At 47.4% G+C, this 26,393-nt stretch overlaps 1 protein-coding gene across 1 annotated transcript in view; it reads left to right on the forward strand.

Annotated features, from left to right (window-relative positions):
• Positions 1-414: 414 nt before the first annotated feature.
• The window catches only part of LOC129338578 (ectonucleotide pyrophosphatase/phosphodiesterase family member 7-like), a 56,948-nt gene continuing 30,969 nt past the window's right edge, over positions 415-26,393 (forward strand). Inside the window, exons 1-2 of the mRNA XM_054992919.1 lie at positions 415-677; positions 22,589-22,734. Of these exons, the coding sequence (XP_054848894.1) occupies positions 422-677; positions 22,589-22,734 (402 nt within the window). The 5' untranslated portion in view covers positions 415-421. The remainder of the gene's footprint in view (positions 678-22,588; positions 22,735-26,393) is intronic.

Below are 26,393 nucleotides of genomic sequence, written 5' to 3' on the forward strand. Positions count from 1 at the left end.
TATCCTTTGTTGGGAAAGTTTTTTTAAAAAATCCTTTTTCTGATGCATCTCATTTATTAAGCTTGTTCTGACAATATGGTTGGTTTATTCCTATACTGGATGCTTGTAGGATGCATTTTCAATTTGTTTTAAATCTCCACATGTATTTTTAATAGAGACAATATTTTACCAATGACCAATACCAGAAAAAGGAGTGTTCCTAGTAAAGAAGGACCATTGGAACATATGATAATGCTGGGCTCAGTTCTCTTCCATAAAAAGTGATAATATGAAGGAAATGATCAAGTAGCTATAAAAATTCTTATCTAAGCTGAACTTTGCTCTGATGTTTCCTAAGTTGGGTGGGAGGATAGGCCAACAGCAGAAACGCAGAGGCTAATATAAGGAGTTCTCCCTTTTGAAAGCTCAGCAGCAGCACAACATGAAGATGCAAAATTCTCTCACTCTGAAGGTAATCATCCTGACTGCAGTTGCTTCTAGCCCAATTGCACGGAATGAGAGGCAAGAACACTTCCACAAACTCCTGCTGATCTCTTTCGATGGATTCAGGTGGAATTATGATCAGGATGTCAACACTCCAAATATGGACACTTTAGCGAAGGAAGGAGTAAAGGCAAAATATATAACACCTCCTTTTGTGACCATGACATCACCATCTCATTTCACAACCATCACTGGTAAGTCCATGGTAGGACATTCCTACAATATCAATTCTTATCCAATGAAAAGAGGGTTTGGGATTCAAATGAAAACTGGGTGAGGTTAACTGCTGTGCTAAGAATGCACCCAGATTGGGTCCTTACCAGTTAATTCTATTATCTGTCTTGTAGTCTATCACATTCAGCAGCAAATCTATTTAAATCATTCTTCACTAGCGTCATCCTTGTGTCATTTCCATCAGAAAAATGCAAGGGTTTTACCACTGGGTTTTACCAAGATGAACTTCAACCCACATTTAGAAGTCAGGCAAAACGGCTATATGTGCATGTCGAGATATGCAACATTTTATTAGAGCAAAGCATCGAAAATCTCTAAACCAAATATGTATTTCAATAGAGCAGATTAGATCATCATGAAGCTAGACTAGAATGAAAGATGCAAAGCATTATGCTTTAGTACCAAAAGAAAGGTCATACCATCTCTGGCCTGGTTTTCACTAAGGAGGTAAACATGCATCATTTCAGACTATAGGGAAGGTGACTCAGTGTCTCACATGACTGAATACTCTGTCATGCAAATAAAAAAATCCTTCTACTAGGATATCAAGAAGAAGGAATGTAGCCTCACTTTCCCCTTTATATACCGCTTTTCTATATGTGGGGAAGATTCTTTCCATGGAAGAATATTCAGCCATCTTCAGTCTAAAATCTTACAATCCAGATGTTGGTTTACCACCTCTAGGAAAATTAGGGATGTGACAAAGTGGGAGGGACTGAGAAAAGCTGAAGAGAAAAATCTCATCACCCCCTTTATCATTAGGCGCGAGAAGACTAGAACACCTGGAAGGAAATATTAGACAGGATAAGATTCTGATTAGACATGTAATTGTTTGTTTGGGTGTCAATAGGTAGCATAGTAGCTCCAGGGCTGACACATCAATGGAGGCAAGTTGGGCAACTGCCTCAAGCTCAGAGACGCCAGAGGGGGCGCCGGGGGCTGGGGCACACAATGCAGAGCAACTGAGCAGGAGGGCTGGGAGGATGCACGCACGCCAAGCATCCCCCTCATCTCCTGCCTGTCACCTCACAAACTGGAAAGGAGCAAAGGAAAAGTGATAAGTTTCTTTTGGGGGACTGGGGGGGAATGGGACAGAATAATGACACCCAAAGACTGTTCTGGGGTGGGCTGCTGCTGCTTTCTCCTAGGGTGCCCTCGTGTCAGGGGTGGGGAGGAGAGCTTCTGCCTGGAAGAAGGATTTGCATCTTCAGCAGCTCATTCAAAGTGCAAACCCCGAGGCACAGCTGTTTCTCTAGGTCCTTCCCACTTTCTCCTTTCCATTTCCCTTCCCCTTTGCTTTCTTCTGTCATTATTCCATCCCATCCGTCCCCAGTTCCCCAAAAGAAACATCACTTTTCCTCCACTCCTTTCCAGGCAGGAGATAGGGGGGTAATGCTTTGGGGCTCCAACCCCACACACAAACACACACGCGTTCAGAGAGGGCAGTGAGCAGCAGCAGAGAGGGGAAGGCATCTCCTACATTTCCCAAGAAAACTTGCATGACCCTCATCTCATTTGATGTGGCTCTAGGTTGCCCCATGCTACCACTGCCACCGCTAGCGCACAGCTGCAGGCCAGGTGCGGCAGGTGGCTGGGGCGGATCCGGGGCAACTGAGTAGTCTGAGTGTGCACACATGCATGCACACAGGGGCGACAACAGTCCTGAAGCTGCCCCCAGCCTCAGGCGCCAGAAACTCTGGCACCGGCCCTGGGTAGCTCAAGCCAAGGAAGTGTAAATGAGAGGAGGGTAGAATGTAAAATATAATGTGTTGTCCCTGCAGTAAGCGAGATAGAGGAAGGTGAAACCACAGATGAGACAAAAAAAAGGAACAGGGGGGATGTAGAAGCTTGTGTCAATGGTAGAACACCTGTTTTTCATGCAGAAGGTCAAGCGTTCAACCTCAGTTATCAGATGCTGGGTGCATAATATGGATCAGCTCAGGAGTTTGCTTCAGTAAGGAGTAGTGTTATATTATGTTGCAATGTTTGTAAATATAACCCCCCTTCCTATTTTTTATGGCTATTCAATGTCTTCTACCTTTGTAACCCTCCCTTTAGTATGTCTAAATTTAGACAGTTTTGCTGCTTTAGGCAGCACTTTCGCTGTACTGACTGTTTTGGAGCCTCAGACAGCTTCCTTCCTTCCTTCCTTCCTTCCTTCCTTTTCCTTCCTTCCTTCCGTCCTTTTCCTTCCTTCCTTCCTTCCTTCCTTCCTTCCTTTTCCTTCCTTCCTTCCTTCCTTTTCCTTCCTTCCTTCCGTCCTTTTCTGTTTGTATTGTTTTCCAATTCTTCAGTCGTAGCCATTACATTGTTTGTTCATAGATCGTTGCTATTTAATGGAATTGTTTTTATCATATTTTGTAATCTATCTTGTGTCTCAATAATCCATTTTGTCTCTCAATGAGAAGGTGGGCTATAAATGAAGATAATAACCAGAACAACCCATCTCTGCCTGAGATCCTGGAAAGCCATGGTCATGCAGAAATGCAGTGCTGACGGATAAACAAATTGCTTTTGTATAAAAGTTTTAAGGTTTATAAGACAATTGTAATTAGAGGTGAGCTTGGACTGGGAAAACCTCATGGATCACTGGCCTGTGGTCTGTCAATTTTCATGGACCATGAACTTTCCATGGACCAGCTCCATTCACAGAATGGTTCAGCGGTCCGAGGTCCATCACTTCTGGCAGCCCTGGCTCTGCCCCTTCACACCCAAGAGCCCAAACTTACAGAGAATCTTCAGCAGCCTCTCCTCCAGCCACCCTCCAAGTTTGGTCAAGATTCCATTTTGAACGTCCGAGCTACAGACCCCCAAAAGGGCCACCCCAGGAAACTTCCAGTAGATACTGGAGTCACAAATGCCAATCGACTTGCATTGGCTAGTAGCACCAAAAAGTTGCAATGAGGCAAAATCAAATAGAAAAGGGTGGGGGAAGAGCCACCTCACTCATCACACAGACACCTTCCCAGCCGTTGTCAAGGGAATTAATTCTTACTCCTTGCTCACATAGAGAAGAATGGGAGCTCTCTGCTTGGCAGGCAGAGCTGCCTGTTAAGTTTTTAAGGGCTGCAAAAGGTCTGCAGACATCTTCTCCATTACCTAGGAAATTGATAGATTGGAGCCAGGATGTCTGGACTCACAGACCATGGACTAATGGACCAGCCCAAACGGACCAAAATTCATGAAAAAAGTGAGTCTCACGAACTGTGTGTTCACGAATCACGAAAAAGACCGGACTGTGCAAAATTTTGGTCCATTTTCCAGACTGTGCTCACCTCTAATTTTAATATCTGTACTCTTAGGGCAAGCCCCAGAGCTATTATTTAAAGGATAATATACTTTCAGATGCAATGTCCAAGAGTACATTCTTTCCCAAGGAGCTTCAAATGTCCAGGATGTTATGCTGCATCAGTGGACTCAGATTGCAGGCAACTGCTAGATGGATATACTGCAAGGACAAAACAATGGTCAGAAATGAAGACAGATCAAGAAAGATGAGAACAAAGAAGAAACCGTTAATATTTGAACAGAACTCATCTAAGGTAGCAAGCCTAAGCAGTTCTACTTGAGAGTAAGGTACACTTTTTTTAATGGGGCTTACTCCCACAAAAGTTTTCTTAGAGTTTCAACCTGAATTTTCATTTTTTTTTAAAAAAGAGAGAAGAACCCTGCTTTCTATCCACCCTGTTTCATTTTTACAGTGAAGCAGAAAGAACTGATTTTGCCAGTAAAACAGCAGTTAACAGAAACTTTTAACAGAATATGACCTCTGAATGCCTTAGAAAAGGGATGATATATAAGGTGAGGGGGGATTGGTAGTATTTGCATTCAGAGACCTTATCAAATACCGGGAGATAAACCTTACATAACCCACAATAAAATTTTGTCTGAAGTTCACTGTCCAATTAAGTAAGCTTGCAACTGATCCGTCTGTAGCTCACAAAAGCAAGAACTATAAAAGAGCTTTCTTGTGATGAGAAGGCTGAATAGGAGTGAAATGGTAACAAGGGGACCTCGTGTGCCTCTTTTCATTGTCTTCTGCTAAGATTGGCCCTGGTGCATTTCCTTCAAAAATGACCAGACAGGAAAACAGCAGAGATTATCAGTAATCCATATATATATACCTCTCAGGATCAAGGAAGACAAATAATTCTGATAGCGAAGAGGTATGTTGCAAGTCAATATTAAATTAATCCAACGTACCTATCGCTAGGAGAAACAACCTCAAGGAAGATTCTGAATTTCCTCACCGCATCTATTTTGATCCCCAAATCCCTGTTTCAGTTTAGTTTCTCCTTTGTATAAAGTGAACACGTGACAGTATTTGCTTTACTTGCAAAAGTCACATGTTCAGTCACCGGCATCTCCAGTTGAAAGGACTTAGTCATAGGTGATGTGAAAGCCCCTGCAGAGCCACTGCCAGTCAGAACAGACAATAATGCCCATGACAGATCAACGGTCTGGCTCAGAAGAAATCAGCTTTATGCATGTTGTATTGTCGAAGGCTTTCACGGCCGGAGAACGATGGTTGTTGTGGGTTTTCCGGGCTGTATTGCCGTGGTCTTGGCATTGTAGTTCCTGACGTTTCGCCAGCAGCTGTGGCTGGCATCTTCAGAGGTGTAGCACCAAAAGACAGAGATCTCTCAGTGTCACAGTGTGGAAAAGATGTTGGCAGGTCATTTGTATCTACTCAGGAGGGGTGGGGTTGAGCTGAGTCATCCTGTAAGAGTTTCCCAGGGTGTGGAATGCTAATGGCGGGAGGCTTCACTATATCCTGAGGAGGTTCTTTTGCATATGGATTGGTGCTTGATGTGCTAATCTTCTCTGCAGAGCTATTGTCGAGTATAGAGTGTTTTGTTAGTGTGGTGTTTTTCAGAACTGGAAACCATGCTCTGTTCATTCTTAAGGTTTCTTCTTTCCTGTTGAAGTTTTGCTTATGCTTGTGAATTTCAATGGCTTCCCTGTGCAGTCTGACAAAGTAGTTGGAAGTGTTGTCCAGTATTTTGGTGTCCTGGAATAAGATACTGTGCCCTGTTTGAGTTAGGCTATGTTCAGCCACTGCTGATTTTTCAAGTTGTCCAAGTCTGCAGTGTCTTTCATGTTCTTTTATTCTTGTCTGGATGCTACGCTTTGTGGTCCCGATGTAAACTTGTCCACAGCTGCAGGGTGTTTCTCTGCACCAAATTAGAGAGTATGCATTTTTCAACATTGTTGGATTGCTGGAATATCAGCATTATACACTATACAAGTGGAGACCTGCAAGGACTTGCAGGGGACATCTCATTTCTCCCTCTCCCACCATGTCCTCTTTCCCTTTCTGGCCCCCCATAGCCTCTCCCCCTTTTCTTGCTTCCTTCTCACCTTCCCACCCGCTTTTATCTGTCCCCATTTTACCTTTCTGTTTCCCACCATGGCAGTCTCTCCCCTATGGCCAGTTATATGGTGCCAGCTGAGTTGGGCCCAGTTGCATGATGGGGAACCTGCAAGGACTTGCAGTGGGTACTTCACTTTTCCCCATATCCTCTTCCCCACACTATTGCTTCTTTCCCTCCTCCTGGCAGCCCCCGTATGTTCACTTTTCCCTACATCCGTCTCTTCTTCAAATCTACTAAATAACGTACCTTTTATCCCCCCGCCACTACCTTCACCTATATTTCTAAATTTACTTAATTTATATACTGCCTTTCTCCACAATGGAAACCCAAAGCAGTTTGCATTATTCTCCTTGCCTCAATAGTATCCTCACAACAATCCTGAGAGATAGGTTAGACCGTTTGTGTGACTGGATCAAAGTCACCCAGTGAGCTTCTACAATATCGTGGTGTTTCGGACCTGGGTCTCCCAGATCTTACTCCGACACTCTCACTGCTACGGGCTCATTTCGAGGGGGAATGCACAGGAACACAGTTCCGGCAGTTCCCCAAAGAGGTCACATGTTAGGTAGCCCTGCCCACCCAACTCTCAGCCATTTTGGACCCGTTTTGGCCTGGATTGGGGCCGAAATGGCCCGGATCAGGCCTCTGACAGGTGGTGGATCACTTTCCCACTCTTCAGTGGCCTGATCCTGACCATTTTGGGCCCTTTTCAGCCATTTTCAGCCCCTTTTTGCCATTTTGGGCTCAATTTCGGCCCTGAATGGCCAGGATTGGGTCCAAAACAGCAAGAATAGGTGATGTCAGGGGGTGTGGCATATGCAAATCAGTTATACTAATGACACACTTCCGGTGATGGCTGTTATGCTAATGAGTTCCTCCAGCTCTTTTTCTATGAAATGCCCCCTGGCTACACTACACTGGCAGGAGGAGGGGGCTGCTGTTGAACAATAGCAAAAAGACAGGCCTGGATAAGCCATGCAAGTCTATCAGGTTGCCTGGTGATTGCTTCAGGACCTGACCCCAATAAGTCCTCCCTCAAAGGCCAAAATGGCCCTGCCCCTACCCTGCCTTTTACTGGCAGAAGCCAAGCCTGGAATACTACAAAATACAGAATCCAGGGAACTGCAATAAATTACCAATCAATTGAAAGTTAATTTTTTATATATATATTTTTGCTTGTGCAAAGTGCTGAAGTGCAAATGCATATATATCAATTCAAAGTGCAGTTATGAACAATAATAATGAGGTAGTCTGTCAATCCAGAAATAATACAATATATACAAGGATGGGGAGAAACGTCCCGCTTGAGATGAAATTCAGACCATCAGTCCAAAGATGGAACTGGAAGTGCCAAAGAACACTGCCGACGGGCTTATGCGCAGATTTCCATTTCCCGTTTCGTTCTTACTTCTTCTTGGGCATAATTCAATGGACTATGATGGAAATTATTATGCAATATTAATTAATAAATTATTTCTTATAAAACATAGCGTCTTGTATAGTCATTCATATGCATACTCACTGGTCACAGGTATCTCTCCTCACACCCCACTCAGTTAGAAATACAATGAAGGCTCAAAATGCAATGAGATGACAGATACAGCTAACAGATAACCACCCCGTATTTCAATAAAATGCCTTTGGCCATATCATTAAGACAATTAGGATCTACCGTTTCCTTAAAGGGGTCTAAACCACATAACAAATGTGTGTGATACAGTACACCAACTAATATTAGTTCATATAAATACATACATATAATATCTACATACATATAAATACATTTATATAAAATACATTCATATATAAAAAAATTCATATATAAAATACATTCATATACAAAAGGAGCAACATAATAAATATTTTTAATGTGTATGGGAGTAGAAGCAATGCTTACCAGAAACCTGAGGACCATAGGTCCCTCCAAAGACACAGTGGGCTGTATGCAGTCTCTCTAAACCAAAAATGGCTCCCCTAGCCTAGAAAGCAAGAGTAGTCTATTGAAAGATTCAGACCACTGGGTGTTAAACTCTTGAGCTCAAAGATCCACTTAGATTCCATTTGTAGCAATTTCTTAGACTGGTCTGTGCTGGAAGGTGCATCAATCACCTCTAAAACGGAAACCTGCAGGTCATTAATGTTCCTATGTTTAGATAAATAATGTTCCACTAAGGGAGCCTCTCTAATGTTGTTTCTTATACGTGAGAGGTGCTCCTGAATGCGTACTCGCAATTGGCGGCTGGTACTGCCAATATAGTTAAGTCAGCAGCTACACTGTATAATGTAAACTACATTGGCTGTCTTGCATGTTGAGAAGCCAATGGTTAAGCCTTTCCTGTCCGGTAAAATGGTATCAAGTCTAACCATCAAGTGGCATACGGTGCACTCTCCACAAGGAAAATGTCCCGTTGGTAACGAACGCACAGGAGCCAATTGTTGATATTCAGATCTAATGAGAATGTCTTTCAGGCTTCTAGTGCGTCTATACCCAATAGTCGGAGGATCTTCACATCCACCGATGCCACTTACCAAATGCCAATGTTTTTTAATTATTCTGCTTATAGGACCTGCCATGGGAGTATATTCTAGTGCCCACTTGATTCTAGAATCAATCCGGCGCACTCTCGGACAAAGAAGCGTCTCACATGGTGTATTCTCCGCCCTCCTAATAGCTGGCAATCTGACACTTTCCGGATAACCCCTTGAGGCAAAGGCTGAGTCCAAATCTTTACTGTGTTGTCTAAAGTCAAAATCATTAGTGGAGTTGCGCTTCATTCTTAGGAATTGACCGACAGGTATATTGTTTTTTAAATGTTTAGGATGAAAATAATTAGCATCTATCAGTGATCTTTCTAAAAGGACGCATTCCCAAGCTACAGTCAGTACGTTTATAAACAGTGACGTCTAAGTAGTTAATACACTCTAAGCTCCCTTGCCAAGAGAACTGAATGTCAGTATCCAAGGTGTTAAGCCAATTAGCAAATTCCCCTGCAGGCGTAATTGAGCTCAAGATGACAATGACGTCATCAATGAACCTCTTGTAAAAGACAATAGACTCTTTAAAGGGGTTGTTCTCTGCCAAGATAAATGTCTCTTCTATGCGGGACATAAAGAGGTTGGCGATGCTAGGGGCGGTGGCACAACCCATAGCCACCCCTTTGGTCTGATAGAAGTAGTCATTGTTAAACTTGAAGTAATTCCTTTCAAGGACTATATCCAGAACGTTTAGTAGAAAGGGGGTGGAGGGGATTTGGGAGGTACGTTGCAACAGGGCACTTTCCACAACAGCCCTCGCTGTTCATAACTGAGTGCAGTTATTGTTCATAACTGCACATTGAATTGATATAGATGCATTTGCACTTCAGCACTTTGCACAAGCAAAAATATATATATATAAAATTAACTTTCAATTGATTGGTAATTTATTGCGGTTCCCCGGAGTCTGTATTTTGTGTTGTTCCTCTCTCCGGGGGTTCCCTTTGTTTTTAAGCCTGGAATACTGGCAAAACTCTTATGGTTGCCTAGCAACAGCCACTGAGAGCATCTGGTTAAAGCTACATGCATTTTTTTTGCATTTTTTAAAAACCCTGCAATGTAATTTTTTTAGATTTCAGATTTTTCTGCAAACCTGTGGCATTTTTTCAGGTGCACAGGAAGATCTGTCTTGTTCAATCTCCAAATGTAAGTATCCTCAGATAAGGACCACTTGGCTATTACTATGTAAGATGTAGAAGTATACACTATACATATACATATAAACAATATATAGTATGTATACAATAGATAATGTGTATTAAAAACATACAATCTGAATCCACAACACAAATGAATACACAGAACTGAATGCAAAAAGCAGAGAATCAAAGCCAATGGGGAAAATATGAACAAATATAAAAACAAAAGTGAAATAAGGAACATTTGCTCATATCTGACCAGCACCTAACATATGCCATTGCCACACATAACTGAGTGTATCTGAAATGGCAGTTAAAAACCCAATCTTAGGCTGCAAAAAGGCTTGGGATTTAACTCCAAGATCAGCCCTTGTGAGAATTCCACTCTTTTCCAACAAGCACCATTTGGCTGACCAAAGAACTTTGCTGGGTGACTTCTTTTTTTTACAGTAAGTACAGACCCAGCTTCAATATTTATTTCTTACAACTTTATTCCAGAATATCAAACTGTTTTCAATCATCCCTACCTGATTCTGTGACTCACTCTCTGGATAGGTCATTATTTATACTGTTGAATACAAAGAACCCTCCAGCTTAGCAGTTAACTTCAGCAGAGGCAATGTCTTTTCCTGTGACCGGTCTGAACTATCTTCCATTCACATTGCTATCTGCCAAGGCAGGTCCCATCACACGTTTCTGAACTGTTTTCTCATCACTTTCCCTTTCCACAATCTGTTCTGCTCTTCTCTAGCCCAAGGTAGGACTGATGCTATTAAACGGTTTGGTTGGAGGTTGGGGAAGGGTATCATTTTCCACTTACAGGAATACCCACAAACCTGTTTTACAGTGATATATTGTCAAAGGCTTTCACAGCCGGAGAACGATGGTTGTTGTGGATTTTCCAGGCTGTATAGCCGTGGTCTTGGCATTGTAGTTCCTGACGTTTCGCCAGCAGCTGTGACTGGCATCTTCAGAGGTGTAGCACCAAAAGACAGAGATCTCTCAGTGTCACAGTATGGAAAAGATGTTGGCAGGTAATTTATATCTACTCAGGAAGGTGGGTTTGGGCTGAGTCATCCTGTAAGACTTTCCTAGGGTGTGGAATGCTAATGGAGGGAGGCTTCACTGTATCCTGAGGAGGTTCTTTTGCATATGGATTGGTGCTTGATATGATAATCTTCTCTGCAGGGCTATTGTAGGATGTAGAGTATTTTGTTACCCTGGTGTTTTTCAGGACTGGAAACCATGCTCTATTCATTCATGCTACATTCATTCTTTCCTGTTGAAATTGTGCTTATGCTTATGAATTTCAATGGCTTCCCTGTGCAATCTGACGAAGTAGTTGGAAGTGTTGTCCAGTATTTTAGTGTCCTGGAATAGGATACTGTGTCCTGTTTGAGTTAGGCTTGTCAGGTTCAGAATGCTTTCAGGTATATCCTTGCCTAACCGACTCCATGTTTAATCCTTTCAGTGTTTAAGTGCTTCCTTCACAGGTGCCAAGGTTCCCAGGCAGCTATCTCACAGAGAAGGATTGTTTTGGCTACTGCTGTTCCACCAAGAACCGGCCTTGAAGAACTTTCACTTCCCTAGCTTCAAAGGGGTTGTTTTGAGAACTATGGGGGGAGGTTGGGCCTGCTGGGATCTGTTACTCTGTACCTCATGCTTTGCCTGTCATTGGTAACAATGCATATGTACCATCCTGGATATTGTATTCAGGCCAGTGGACTATAATGAACTAATTCTTCAGTAAAAACCTTTTGGAAACAATGGACTGTTGTCTGATTGCAGAAGGTAGTCTGGAGTAAGGACATTATCTAGCCACAGCTCTGACATTTTGTTACCAATCATCTTTCCAATGCCTAAGCCGGATCAAACGGACTCCAAAGCAGCCCCTATCAGGGACCCTTTGTTTGACCCGTATGCCTCTCCCGGCTCTCAAGGATTGGAACCTCAAGGACCCATACCAAGAGGGAACGGCTCCTCTGTTACCACTATTTACACCATCGCTCCCAGCAGTGTGGATAATCGGCCCAGAGCTACAGCCGAACCCCTGTTTTCTATGCCCACTCCTTCACAGTGGGACGCAAGACCTCGGGAGACGAGAGAACGAAGGGCCAGCATAATGTTCACGCAATCATCGCTGGACGGCCGACGGAGTTTAGAAGCGATTCTGGAACATACCGGTAGCCAGCCGTGGCTTTACTGGAATAGAACGGCCGAGCAAACAGAGTGGGAGGCATCCCACCATGGCGTTCTAAGTTGGGATTACACAGAAGTCACCCCGGGAGCGGGGCAAGCGGATGTAAGTGAGCACCATTGGGTGCAACTGCAAAGCAGGACTATTGCGATTGACTCCGGGATTTCTGCGGTCACCGGCTTAGCAAAGGGGATTCTAGCCGCAAGATCCCAAGAAGAGCAAGCCGTAGAAGACCCCCTACCTGGGCCAAGGGCGACAGCCACGAGACCACATGCTGAGTATGTGCCGACCTCGCAGGCCACGGGAAATACGGAACAAGAGGTAGGGAACTCAGACAGAGTTCAAGTTTTAGAGTCCAGACTAGCGAACATGGAAGAAAGTCTGGCCCATGCGGTCCACCTGCTGTCAGTACTTGTAGTGGGAGATGGACGAGAGCCGCCGACGGGCTACCCGGATATTGCTCAAAGTCTGTCTGCACTACAAAATATCGTCCCACGGCCCGAGGGACCGATTCAACCATGGCCACAGCAACCCGATGAAACCGGGGATACCGATTCGGAAACAGGAGCTGGGCCGGGACCCGAAGATCCCTGCCCAGAGGACCCCTGCCCCACGGATCCTTGCCCAGATGAGCTAGGCGCTACAGGGGGGGCAGGTGCAGGGGACGAACCGAAGTGCCCAACAGGGGCAGCTTCCCCCGTGGTACCACCGCCAACTTCTCAAGAGGAAGTACCGGTAATACCGAGTGGGATTACTCCGCTTCTCATCCCAGTGACGAGTTCCATTGGAGTGGGCACCACTCCTCAACCACTCCAGACACCGGGGCCGAGCAGGACACCAACTCCGAGTCAACCAATCCCTGGAGGCTCCGCTATTCCTCTTCAGCCGAGCGGGACACCGACTTCGAATCAACCAATTCCTAGAGGCACCCCTATTCCTCTCCAACCAGCATCTCCGCATCCACTGCCATTACAGCCGGTGCCCCAAGGACTGACTTCCCTTCCTCGGTTGCCAGCGCCCGGTGGGATGGGGCCTCGCGACACGCCGGTCCTACCCGCGCCATTCCGGCCGCCGCCAGGACAGCCCTCGCCTAGATTACCGGCTCCGAGAGGACACCCACCACGGCCGATTCCCGGGGCCCTTCCTCATCACCCTCGTCCTCAACCACTTCCCCAACAACCTCCGTTACCACCACCGCCCACACCGCAACAGCCCCCACTCGAATACTACCCGCTGCCGGCACCAGCCCCCAGGCAAGAACTTCCCATGGGTTGGGTTAAGCTAGAAGCTACTTTCAGGTATATCCTTGCCTAACCGACTCCATGTTTAATCCTTTCAGTGTTTAAGTGCTTCCTTCACAGGTGCCAAGGTTCCCAGGCAGCTATCTCACAGAGAAGGATTGTTTTGGCTACTGCTGTTCCACCAAGAACTGGCCTTGAAGAACTTTCACTTCCCTAGCTTCAAAGGGGTTGTTTTGAGAACTATGGGGGGAGGTTGGGCCTGCTGGGATCTGTTACTCTGTACCTCATGCTTTGCCTGTCATTGGTAACAATGCATATGTACCATCCTGGATATTGTATTCAGGCCAGTGGACTATAATGAACTAATTCTTCAGTAAAAACCTTTTGGAAACAATGGACTCTTGTCTGATTGCAGAAGGTAGTCTGGAGTAAGGACATTATCTAGCCACAGCTCTGACAAGGCTATGTTCAGCCACTGCTGATTTTTCTGGATGGCCAAGTCTGCAGTGTCTTTCATGTTCTTTTATTCTTGTCTGGATGCTACACTGTGTGGTCCCGATGTAAACTTGTCCACAGCTGCAGGGTATACTGTATACTCCTGCAGAGATGAGGGGGTTTCTACTGTCTTTTGCTGATCATAGAGTCTGTTGTATTTTTCTGGTGGATCTGAATACTGCTTGTAGGTTGTACATTTTCATAAGCTTTCCCATCTGATCAGTGATTCCTTTGATGTATGGCAAAAACACTTTTCCTGTGGGAGACTGTTTTTCCTTACCAAGGATAAATCAAACAACCAAGGGAAAACAGTCTCCCACCATTAAAGAACGTGTTTGTCGTTAGGTGTTTGTCAGTGCCACAGTGGCCCCCTTAGCACTTAGAGAGCCCATACTCACATGGAATGTGCAGCAGGCTCTTCTCCAGCCATCAACCAAGTTTGGTCAAGATTGTAGTATGGATCTCGGAGTTATACATTCCTAAACTCAATGCCCCCAGGAAACTCCCATTCAATACAAATGGAGCCACCCTCCCCAGTTCACTTTGGCCCCGTGCAGTGGTTCTGAAGGCAAGCCACCTCGCCTCTTGGGGATGGGGGGGTCTGGCCGCTGGCTGGCGGCACCCCCCATGTGCCCACTCGCCAGGCCTCCAGGTGGGAGGAAAATTATCCATTCACGCAGCAAGGTGGGTGAGGCCTGTGGCCGCCGGGCCTGGTGAGCTTGGGGAGGTGGTGGTGAGCTGCCTCCCTCTCGGGGGTGGGGGGTCTGGCTGCTGGCCAGCAGCCCCCCCATGTGCCTGCCCGCCAGGCCTCTGGGTCGGAGGCCAACAAATTATCTGCTCATGCAGCAAGGTGGTTGATGACTGGGGCCATCAGGCCTGGTGGGCTCAGGGATTCAGTTTCTTTTTCTTGGCCATGTCAGACGCTCCTCTCCGCAGGTCCGGGAGGAAGCGCCCGAGCAGCCTGACCGGGCGGCTGACCTGCAAAGGTTAGCCCCCAAGACTCCCAGTGAGGGTGTCAGGGTCCGGAGCGCGACGGGAAGAACCCCCCGAAGTTGATGCAGGGGGTAAATTGCCCGTTTGCTCCTATGGAGGCCGGCAGACTTGAAGTGGTCAGGGAGAGGGGGACCAAGGGGTTCTGGCCACGGCAATGAGCTGTACCTGGAAGATCCTGCGAGAGGGACGGGAAGACCCCAAATCAACAGCTGCTGGCATCCACCACCTCCCTGTCATCATGGAAAGGAGGGGACAGGGTGGTGCAAGTGGTAGGGAAGGGTTGTGGCAGTACCTGAGAGGGAGAGGAGGAAAGAGGGAAGACCAAGTGGTCAGGGAGAGGGTGACCAAGGGGTTCTGGCAGGACAAGAAGCCGGACCTGGAAGATCCTGCAACAGGGCCTGGAAGACCCCGATCTGTCAGTGGCTGCTGGCATCAACCACCTCCCTGCCATCACAAAAAGGAGGGGACAGGGCAGTGCAAGTCAAGGGGAAGGGTCATGGCAGTACCCGAGAGGGAGAGGTATGGACCAGGACCTGGAAAGCTCACAAGCGTTGGGAGTCCTCATCCATGGAACCCACAGAGGTACTCTATGGCAGCAGAAAACATCACCCACCTTCCTGCGTGAGCGGAAAGGATGGGACGGACAGGACAGGAGAGGTAGTTGGGAGGGGTCAGAGGGGTCTCAGAGAGTGAGAGGAAGAAACAGGGCAGCCATCGCCCACCTTCCTGCCTTCGTGGAAAGGACAGGAGTCATGGGACACATTCCCCCCCGGCTCAAAGTCCCGTTGACAAGGGAGCCACCATGCTGTGCAACCATACTGTATCCCTATACTGTACAATCAGGTGTGCAATCACAGCCGAGCTGTCCCTCGTGACCAAGGAGGCAGCAGTAGCATGATAGTCCCTCGTGAAGCAGCAGCTGACATGACCCGCCGTCCCGCCTTCACGGAAAGAAGGGGATGGGCAGGACAGGAGAGGTCGTTTGTAAAGGTCGGAGTGGTTCCACAGAGGGAAAGGTAGAAAGAGGGACCAGCAGCCCCGAGAAATGAGAGGGGACAGAGCAGTTCCACACTGCTCCAAGACACCTCACCTGAGCAGGCAGTATGGGCACTACTCATAACAGTTTGAGTGGCACCGCCAGACACCAGACACCTTCCTGCCTTTGCGGAAAGGGTGGGATGGACTGGACAGCAGAGGTCTCCAAAGGGTTTGTAGAAGGAGAAATGGGGACCATGTGAGTAATGATGAAATGTGCAGACATGAACCACCTTCCTGCCTTTGTGGAAAGGATGAGAGAAAGGACAGGAGAGGTAGCTAGGAACTGTTAGAGTGGAAGCAGCCCCGAGAACCAAGGAGGCTAGTGCAGTTACCCACCACTCAGACACCTAACCTGAGCAGGCACTACTCAATACTGAGAGCCTTTCCTGCTTTTGCGGAAAGGACAGTAGTCGAGGGACCCATTCCCCACTGCTCAGAGAGCACAGCATTTGCAATGGATAGGGGCACCATGCAGCTCAACGACATGTGCAACAGCTCCTGAGCTGTTGCACAAGTGGCCAAAGGAGGCTGCCACCCTACCCGCCCTACCCACCACTGCCCTCCCCTGCTCTGCCGTGCCCTCGGGCCTCGCTGGGGTGGTGGCAAAGGAGCTCCCTCGGCCTCAGACTGGGCAGGGGCAGCAGTTTCGCCACTGGCTTCTATCTCCTACCAGCTGCCTGGAGAGCCTACGGCCGTGCCCTCTCTCTCGCTTCCTCACTCTCACCGTGCTCGCTCTCCCCGTCAACTTCTCCTCCTCGGCGTCCTCGGGTTCCTCCCTTTTATGCCACTACCTTAACCAGCTTCCTGCCTTCCTACCAATCTGTCACCGTGCTCTCCCTCCTCCCCGCCTCATGCTCTGCTGTCGGCCCCGTCACTGGTGCTTTCCCCTGTCCGTCCCCACCTTCTTTCTCCCGCCCATCTGCCTCCTCCAGCCTCCTCCCTTTCCAGTTCCCTGCCAATCCCCTTTCCTCCTCCCCGGCCCGGGTCAGCCCCATCACACTGGGGAGCCCTCCCAGCCATCCGCCCCCCAATCAGGCCCAGCGCTGCTCAGTGCTCCCGCCTCCCTTCTGCTACCCACATCTGCGCCCTCCCCCTTCCCAGCATAGGCCTCGCCCGCCCGGTCACCATGCTCCCGGTCGGCCGCCCCCCTGGCGAGGGCCTCCCCGGGTCTTCCTGGCCTGCCGCCGCCGGCGCCACTGGGCGCGCCGGCCCCGGGCTCATCAGTGCGGGCCGTGGTGGTGGCGGCTGTGGTGGCGCGGCATTCTCTGGCCCTGCCGCTTCCCCCGGCCTGCACTGTGCCCGGGTGTCACTCCGCTGCCACGCCTGTCGGTGCTCCTTCGACCCGGCCCTCCCCGGGCATTGAGGTGGGCGGGGGGGTCTGGTGGGCGGGGGGCCTCGGCGCGGCCCAACCCGACGCTGGGGAAAGGCTTGGTCGAGCCCAGTCTGGGGCAGGAGGGTCCTGTTCCGGACACCCATCTTCCTGCCTTCACAGAAAGGAGGGGAAGGATTGGACAGGAAAGATTGCTGGGATGGGTCAGAGTGGTTCCAGAAATGGAGAGGAAGAAATGGGGCGGCGGCGGCAGCTGACATCAGTCACCTTCCTGCCTTTGAGGAAAGGACAGGAGTTGAGGGACCCATTCCCCCCTGCTCAGAGGGCACAGCGGTTGCAATGGATAGGGGCACCGTGCAGCTCAACTACATGTGCAACAGCTCCTGAGCTGTTGCACAAGTGCCCAAAGGAGACTGCCACCAGCATCACCCACTTTCCTGCCTTTGCAGAAAGGAGGTGTCGTGATGATCTGGCTGTGCCAGGAAGGCCTAGCAAGGCCTCAGAAGCCTGTTAGCAGTGGGAGTAGGCCTGCCTAAACCTGACCTAAATGTTCCATCCCTCATTCGAGATACCCACCAGACTCGACGGGCAAGGGTGCATGGTGACGGCATGGAGAACCAAGGGGCAAGATGTTTTAGTGGCCTGCAGAAGCCCACGCACTCCACGATGGATATGGGCAAGCCATGTAGGACAATCATCTCTGCTAAGACGTGAAGGCCCGCCTCCTGAGCCCTCAACCTCACCGTTCTAAGTGGCGCTGTCCCAGACCCCGAGGGAACAACCTCCACGAGCGTGGCCTGCCTGAGCACTCTGCTCCCACCAGCGTCACCCTCAGGGGAAGGATTCTTGCTTGGGATGACCTTCCCACTGATCCCCGCTCAGAAGAGCTGGTTGCCCCCTTTCTCCCCCCAACGGATGTTTTGCTGGGCATGGATGGAGACCACAGGCTCGGGTGGTGCATCTTCAGGTGCCTAGTCAGGGCCATCAACAACAGGTGCTTCAGGTTTTTGCCCCTGCGCACCAGGACATCAAAGGCATGGCACCGCACCACACGGGAGCCATTAGGAAGGACCCCAAAGTGCCTCCATATGGTGGCATTGAAACATGGACCACTAACTGTCCCAGGAGAAGGAGGACGAATGGTTTCAGGCTGCACTGCAGAGCTGGCCATGGACAACCAAGTGAGAGGTAGACTTCAGGCAGGGACACCACCAAGAGTTTGGGATGGGGACGAGAGGGATGTTTCATAAAACATAAATCATTCCTCCAGGGATCCATCACCCATCTCCTCCTCAAGATGTTGAGAGAGATCCTCTCCCCCCCCCCAGTGGAAAGACCTCTTTGGCCTCCTCCACAGCCCCCACAGGTAAATCTGGGGGAGCAGAAGTACTCTCTGCTGCCCCCGAGCCACACCCAGTACTGCTTGCCACAAGGAAATCAGGAGGACTGCCTTTGCACTTCCCCCCATGCACTTCCCACCCATGGTGGCCACCACAACATGAAGACTCATTGTGCCACCAAACTAGAATTAAGGAGGACAGAAAAGGAGAGAACACTGTGAGCCCTCAGCCGAGGTGCCCACAGAGCTTGGCCCCAGAGCCTGGCAGCAGCCCTGGAACCAGAGGCTGGGGCTAGACCCCCTAGCCCAGCACACCCACAAGCCTGACCAGATCAGGCACTGATACTGATAATAATAATAGTCAGGGTGAGCCCTCAGCTGAGGTGCCCACTGAGCTTGGCCCCAGGGCCTAGCAGCAGCCCTGGAACCGGAGGCTGAGGCTAGAGCTTTAGCCCAGCACACTCAAAGGCTTGACCAACAGATCAGGCACTGATACTAATAATAGTAATAAAAATCAATGTGAGCCTTCAGCCGAGGTGTCCACAGAGCTTGGCTCCAGAGCCTGGCAGCAGTCCCGGAACCAGAGGCTGGGGCTAGAGCCTCCCAGCACTGACCAGATTAGGCACTGATACTGATAATAATAATAGTCAGGGTGAGCCCTCAGCTGAGGTGCCCAATGAGCTTGCCCTCAGGGCCCGGCAGCAGCCCGGGAACCAGAGGCTGAGGCTAGAACCCTAGCCTAGCACACCCACAAGCCTGACCACCAGATTGGGCACTGATACTGATAATAGTAATAGTCAGGGTAAGCCCTCAGGCGAGGTGCCCACTGAGCTTGGCCCCAGGGCCTGGCAGCAGCCCTGGAATCAGAGGGAGGGGGTAGAGCCCTAGCCCAGCACTCCCAGAGACGTGATCAGATCAGGCAGTAATAATCAGGGTGAGCCCTCAGCCGAGATGCCCACTGAGTTTGGCCCCAGAGCCTGGCAGCAGCCCTGGAACCAGAGAGGATAGCTCCCTATCCCACCCACCACACACAGAAAAAAGCCCAGCTCCAATACACTCTCCCTCTCTCTCTCCCAAAAGGCTATCAACAGCTCTGTCCCATTCCAGTGCTTGCTGAAAGTGAAAGCCAGAAATTGGAAGCACAGTGACCTTTTATAAGAAGAGGTCTCATTGAGAAATGCAGGAGGTCCATGGTTGGCAGTCAGAACTGCCTAACTGGGTTTGCAGGGATGAGATTGGAGTTCCCATGGCCATAGAACACCCCCTCCTCCCTCCCTCCCCCCTGGTGTCTGCTTCCACATTACCGATTGTAACCAATTTACAGTTCCACACTTGGAAGGAAGACCTGCCCATCAAGCTAAGTTGGGCTTTGATTGGGGTGTCCGGGGCGACAGAGGGAGTGCAGACAGCCAGTCCCTCCCTCCGTTGCCGAGGCAATTGATTGAAGGTGCCTAAGTGTCTGGCTTCCCGAATGGCGGCCAAGCGCAACGAACAAGGCTTGCGATGACCATCTGTTCGGCTGGAGTGGCGCCTCACGAACGGCCCATTCTCAAGCAGCCAAGCAGCCTGTTTGTTGGCTTTTTGCATTCGTAATGCTGTTCATGCCGATGTCTTGTCCAGAGTGGACAAGTGGCAGAACAGCTGGTCAACCTTTTTATGCATATAAAAATCTATTGCTTTAAATAGCTATAATCAGTGGCGTAGCGTGGCTTTAGGGCATCTGGGGCTGTGCTCCCAGGCCTACACAATGACATCACTTCTGGTGATGTTATCTCGCAAGACGCGGCTGTGGCCCCACCACACCACTGCAGCGAGCTCAGCTGGCTCGGCACACAGCCGCACACAGGCAGTGTGGCCGCTCTCCCAAAGGGCGCAATGCAATTGCTTGCTGGGTGCTCAGCCAGCTGTGGTGGAGTGGGAGGCTGCACTGCACCCTTCAGGAGGGCAGCCGCACTGCCCATATGTAGCTGGCTCATAGGGCACTGAGCCAGCCAAGCTCATGGCGGCAGCACACGGGGGGGGGGGCAGCTGCGTCTTGTACCCCTCCAAATCCTGTGCCTGGGGAGACCACCCCTCCTACCCCCGTCGCGCTATGCCACTGTCTATGATATATATCTTGAGAATAATAATAACTCATGGAAAGTGAAAATAGACAATGGCTCAGTGGCAGAACATATGGTTTCCACACCAAAGCTCCCAAGTTCAGCCCTTGACATCTCCACTTAAAGGATATTAGGTTGCAGATATTAGAACCGATCTTTGCCATAGTTCTGAGTTAGATGACCCAACAGTCTGACTCTAGAGAAAGATGCTTCAGGGAAGTACAATATTTTCTCAAATCCAAGACCATGTTTTTCCGCACAGGTACACCATAAAAAAAAAGGAGTTGCCCTATACTTGCATATAAGTTACAGTTATGTCCAATAATTTTAAAAAATTGTGTGTAACATTTTAAGGTGACCCTCTTCCTTTTTGAGTAAATATTATTACAATTAGAAAGTGTCTTTGCTAAGCTTTCCTTGTGGTTTTGAGCTCAGAAAATGGCATAGGTTTTTTTTTAAGTTGCCGAATTTCAGCACCATTCTGAAAATCTGTAAAGTAATTACATATTTATATGCATTCATTATTTACTGGGAATTAATTAAAACAGACAGGCAGATATGTTTACAAGTCGTCGAACAGGTTTTAATTAATGGTCTTCATTAAGACCCCAAGTTTCCATAAAGTAAATAAGTTCTTCAGGTAATGATTTAATTAGTCTCCTAACATGATGGATTCATAAAGATCTTTGCAATGAATCATCCTGGGATGCAAGGAACTATGCAATTATAATTGAAGTGAATAGTAGTCAGTTTTAGTGGTGGGGGCCAACTCTCCCCCCACCCTTCCTCCCCCTTGGATCCTGTATTGTCCTGATACAAAAAATCACACTACATTCAAGAGGACTGGGAGCAGCCAATTCAGATGACTCAAGCCAAGCTTGGAGGGGAGGGAGACACCAATATCATTCATCAAACTATCTTAGGATCAATTCCTTCATAATTTCCTGTTAGGCATAATCCCAACACATATGTGCAGGTCCAGAAGCACAGGTTCTCAACTGTATATGCATAAACAGTATAAACTCCATTGGCTACCTATCAGTTACCGTGCTCAGTTCAAGGCATTGGTTATCACATACAGAGCTCTTCACTGCCTTGCTCCATCATACCTACAGAACCGCCTCCCTCCCTATGTTCCTCCATGGCAGCTTTGCTCATATGAATAAGGTCTCCTGCCGGTACCACCCTGCACATGGGCAAAATCAACAGGAGCCCATACACAGGCTTTCTCTGTGGTGGCCCCTCCCTGTGGAACAGCCTGCCTGAGGAGGTCTGGAGAGCCCCCACACTCCTGGCTTTCCACAAATGATGCATAACTGGATTATTCAAAAAGGCTTTTTACTCAGATAGGAGGGCTGTATTGTAGGGAGAGGCTCTTAGATGAGTTAGGGACCATAGACTTCACCACTATGTTGCCTTACGTACTACCCACTTACTTTAAATATGTGCTCCTAGGTGCTTCCCGTGCTTCATGTTGTCTAATGTCAGTCCTAGAACTGATTGTGTTCTGTTTCAGCATTTCTGTTTCAGCACTGGATTCTTGCAAATGCTATGTCTTTGTAAACTTCTATTTATTAACCTTATGGCATTGTTTATGGAATTGTCCTTGACTGTACTAATCTGGCACTGCCTTGAGTCTCAGTTGGAAAGGCGACTATAAATGACATAAATAAATAAAATACAAATGTACAACCTGCACATACAATACGTGTGTTTGTAAAGTAATGTCAAGATAGGCAACCCCAGCAAGGGGGCTTCCAAGGCAAGTGAGCAGCAGAGGTGGTTTGTCATTGCCTTCCTCTGCAGAGTCTTCCTTGGTGGTCATCATCTAAGTACTGATCCTGCTTAGCTTCCGAGATCTAACGAGATTGGGCTATACTATGCTGTCTTCTCTCCCAGCACATATAGTATAAACAAACCTGATTTTTAAACAAAAATTGCAAGAAATGAAGAACTAAGATTCTGGGTCACCAGTGACTTCTCTGAAGAGAAGAAGAGAGGTGTAGAAGCTAGAAGTGAGTCTGTGGCACACACCTCCTGCCTCTCTTTTAGTTTAATTTAGCCTTTTTTATTTCTGTATTTCCTAGGTCGGTGGATAGAAGACCATGGAGTGATCCATAATATGATGTTCAACACAGAGACTCTCAGAAAGTATAGCCACAAAGCTACACAGAACAAGACAGAATGGTGGGACAATCAAGTCCTTCCACTCTGGATCACAGCACAGAATCAGGTACTGGATTCATTCAAGGCTTGATTAGGGTAGATTAATTTTTTGCATGCTTCCAAGGGGTAAATTGAAAGTTGATGTAACACAAAGCAGCATCTACAAACACTGGCGAGATCAATAGTTCCTGAATGACCCTTCTGGTCATCTAGAAATTAACAATAATTTATGCTGCAAAGCATATGTGTACCCGTGAAAGTAATGTCCTTTTACAACGGAGAAAATACTAGCTCCTCAGAGCAGTTTGACAATGTGAAAATGGGGAAGGGATGATAAAGCTGTTTCTAACTATACACAGCAATTTTAAGGAGTGAAATATATGTTGTGTGTGTGGGAGGCACAAAACTACCATGGAATATCAAAGTCCTCATGTCATTCACCAATGAACACAAGGACTTTACCATGTGTGAATCTGCCACTCAGGGAGCACCAATTTGGAAGCAACTACTTCCGTTGTAGGAGGATGTTTGGCTTCCCAATATTTTGTGATTGACCTCACGCATACCCTTATGGCTGTTTTTATTTTATTTTATTTACATTATTTATAGCCCACTTTTCTAACAAACTCCAGGAGGATTACATTGCGTGAGTCAGAACAGTCAATTTCAAAAATTTCTATAAACATGTAATAAGGTATATACATGCAAATTTACAAAAATTTAAACCAACAGAAATCCAATACAGAGTACAAGAAATGATGAAACAGAACAAGTAATTCTAAAACTGACATATTAAACAACATAGGAACTACCCTGTAGGATCATACTTATAGCAGTAATAGTAAATCATACTTACAGCAGTAGTTGTAAATCCTATAGACACATAGGATTTACTAATGCAACTCTTCAAGCTGCTTCCTTATCTTACAGCCCTATCTGAGTAAAAATGCCCTCTTGAACAATTCAGTTTTGCATCATTTGAGGAAAACCAGGAGAATGGGGGCTCTTCTGACCATCTCAGGCAGGCCATTCCATAAAATGGGGGCCACCACTGAGAATGCGCATGCACAGGCAGCTGTTGATTTTGCCCATGTGCAAAGTGGCACCTGCAGAAGGCCCTGTTTAGTTGAGTGAAGCTGCCATGGCAGAACATAGGGAGAAAGGCAGTGTCAGACTGTGGCTTGCTAAAAGTTGCAACTCAGCCTGCCTCTTGCAATAAGACAAAAGTCCCTTGGTTTCAAAAGGCTTTACTGGAGATAAACAACCATTAGAGTACACATTCCAAGATACACGGATCTTAGCTGAACTAGGAAATTGTTACGAATGCCAAGCAAAGGCTGAGGTACAGAATAAGCAGTTCCCTGCAGGCCCCATCCTCCCCCACAGTTCTCAAAACAAACGCCCTGAGGGTGAGAAAGTGAAAGTTTCTCAAGGGTGTCGGAAAGACAGATATATGTAGACACAACATTCCTCTTCTCACTGTAAGCTTCCATCAATAGGCTTCCCACCTGCAAAAGAAACACTTAATACACTGACAAGATTAAAATTGAGTCTCTTTGGTTTAAACACAATCAGAACCTGACATTCTGCCCCGTCTGAAACGCTCCTCCCCCAGGTTTAAGAGGATATTGAGTATGAAAAGCTTTCAACAATTTAGGGGCACGAATATGGATAGATTCTACCCATTCATCATGCCCAGAGTCAAAGTCCTTCCATCTAATAAGGTAAAACAACTTGTTGTGTCGAATCTTGGAATCCAGAATCTGTTGCACTTCATAGTGGATCTGGTCATCAATCAAAGTAGGTATCGGTGGAGTGGTGGTGTGCCATTGATTTGGAGGGGGGACCCTTTTTAACAAGCTAATGTGGAATGTAGGATGGACTTGACGTAAATTTTTTGGTAAATCAAGTGCTACAGTGACTTTATTGATTACTTTGCGGACAGGAAAAGGTCCCAGAAATTTGAGAGCTAATTTACGGCTTGTTTGAGCAACTCTTAAGTTCTTTGTTGAAAGATAAACAAGATCTCCTGGGTGCAATTCCCATTCAGCCACACGATGGAGATTGGCGTATTTTTTATAATCCTGTTTGGCTTTTTCGAGATTTTCTTGGATTAGAGTCCATTGCTGCGCAGCATCTCCCCACCACTCTGCTGCATCTTTGGGTGCTGCTGGAGGGGGTAGAGCTTCAAAAGGAAAAGGTTTAAAATCAAATCATAAACTACTTTGAAGGGTGTTTCCCCTGTAGAGGCATGCACACTGTTGTTATAGGAAAATTCTGCCAAAGGTAATAGATCAGCCCAGTTATCTTGTTGAAAATTAATATAACAGCGGAGGAATTGTTCTAATATTTGATTAGTTTTTTCCGATTGTCCATCGGTTTGTGGATGGTGGGTGGAGCCAAGTTCTTGTTCCACTCCCATAAGCTGGAGAAGCTCCCGCCAGCAGTTGGCAACGAGTTGTCTGCCGCGGTCAGATATCACCTTTGATGGACAAGAATGTAATTTTACAATATGCTTCATTAAAATGTCCACCAATTTCTTTGCAGAAGGTATGGTGGTACAAGGAATGAAGTGGGCTTGTTTTGAGAATAAATCCACCACGACTAGTATACAGGTGTGGTTCTTTGAGGGAGGGAGATCAGTGATAAAGTCCATTGAAATGATTTCCCAAGGTCTGATTGGGGTTTCAAGGGGTTGTAACAGTCCTGGAGGCTTTCCTTTTCTAGTCTTGGCGCTGAGACAAGTTGGGCAGGACGCAACATACTGGGAAACATCTTTGGGTAAACCTGGCCACCAAAATTGTCTTTGTAACAAATGAAGTGTTTTTAAATACCCATAGTGGCCAGCAGTTGGGGCATCATGACAATGCTGCAACACTTCTTTTCTTAGGCTAGCTGGTACATAAAAACGATCGTTCCATAGCCATTCCCCTTGTTCAGATTGAGATAGTTTTTCTTTGGGTATATCCTCCCCCTCCTTCTCCACTTCGCTTTTTAATTTTTGTCTCCACCCCTGATCTGCTTGAGTATGCTGTGCTGCGCGACTGCACATTGTGACCACGCCTCCGAGTTGCGTTGGCGAAAATACTGTGTCTACTGTTTCCTCCCGCTTGCTTTTTAGTTGGGGCATGCGCGACAGAGCGTCAGCTAAAAAATTAGTTTTGCCGGGCAAAAACTTTAGGGTGAAATTGAATTTGGAAAAATATTCGGCCCATCTTAATTGTTTGGCATTCAATCTCCTGGGGCTACGCAATGCTTCTAAATTTTTGTGATCTGTCCACACTTCGAAAGGATGACGGGCCCCTTCCAGCCAATGTCTCCAAGAGGAGAGCGCTGCCTTGACTGCAAACGCTTCCTTTTCCCAGACATTCCAATTTCTCTCCGATTCTGAGAATTTGCATGAGAGATAAGCACAAGGTTTAAGGCTATTGTCTTCCCCTTTTTGCAAGAGGACTCCCCGTATCGCCGTATCGCTGGCGTCTACCTGCACAATAAATGGGCAATTTTCATCAGGGTGCTGCAGAACTGGTTCCGATACAAATTGTTGCTTTAAAAGGTTAAAAGCCAATTGGCATTCTGGAGTCCACATTAATTTGGATGTGGGTTTCTTGGCTTGTTCCCCTTTGTTCTTTGTGGGAAATTGGCAAACCCCAGGAAGGATTGCAGTTCTCTACGGGTAGTGGGGGGTTGCCATTCTTGTACGGCTTTAATTTTGCCTGGATCCAT

This window comes from Eublepharis macularius, chromosome 12 (genome assembly GCF_028583425.1).
Source record: "Eublepharis macularius isolate TG4126 chromosome 12, MPM_Emac_v1.0, whole genome shotgun sequence".
Taxonomy (NCBI): Eukaryota; Metazoa; Chordata; class Lepidosauria; order Squamata; family Eublepharidae; genus Eublepharis; species Eublepharis macularius.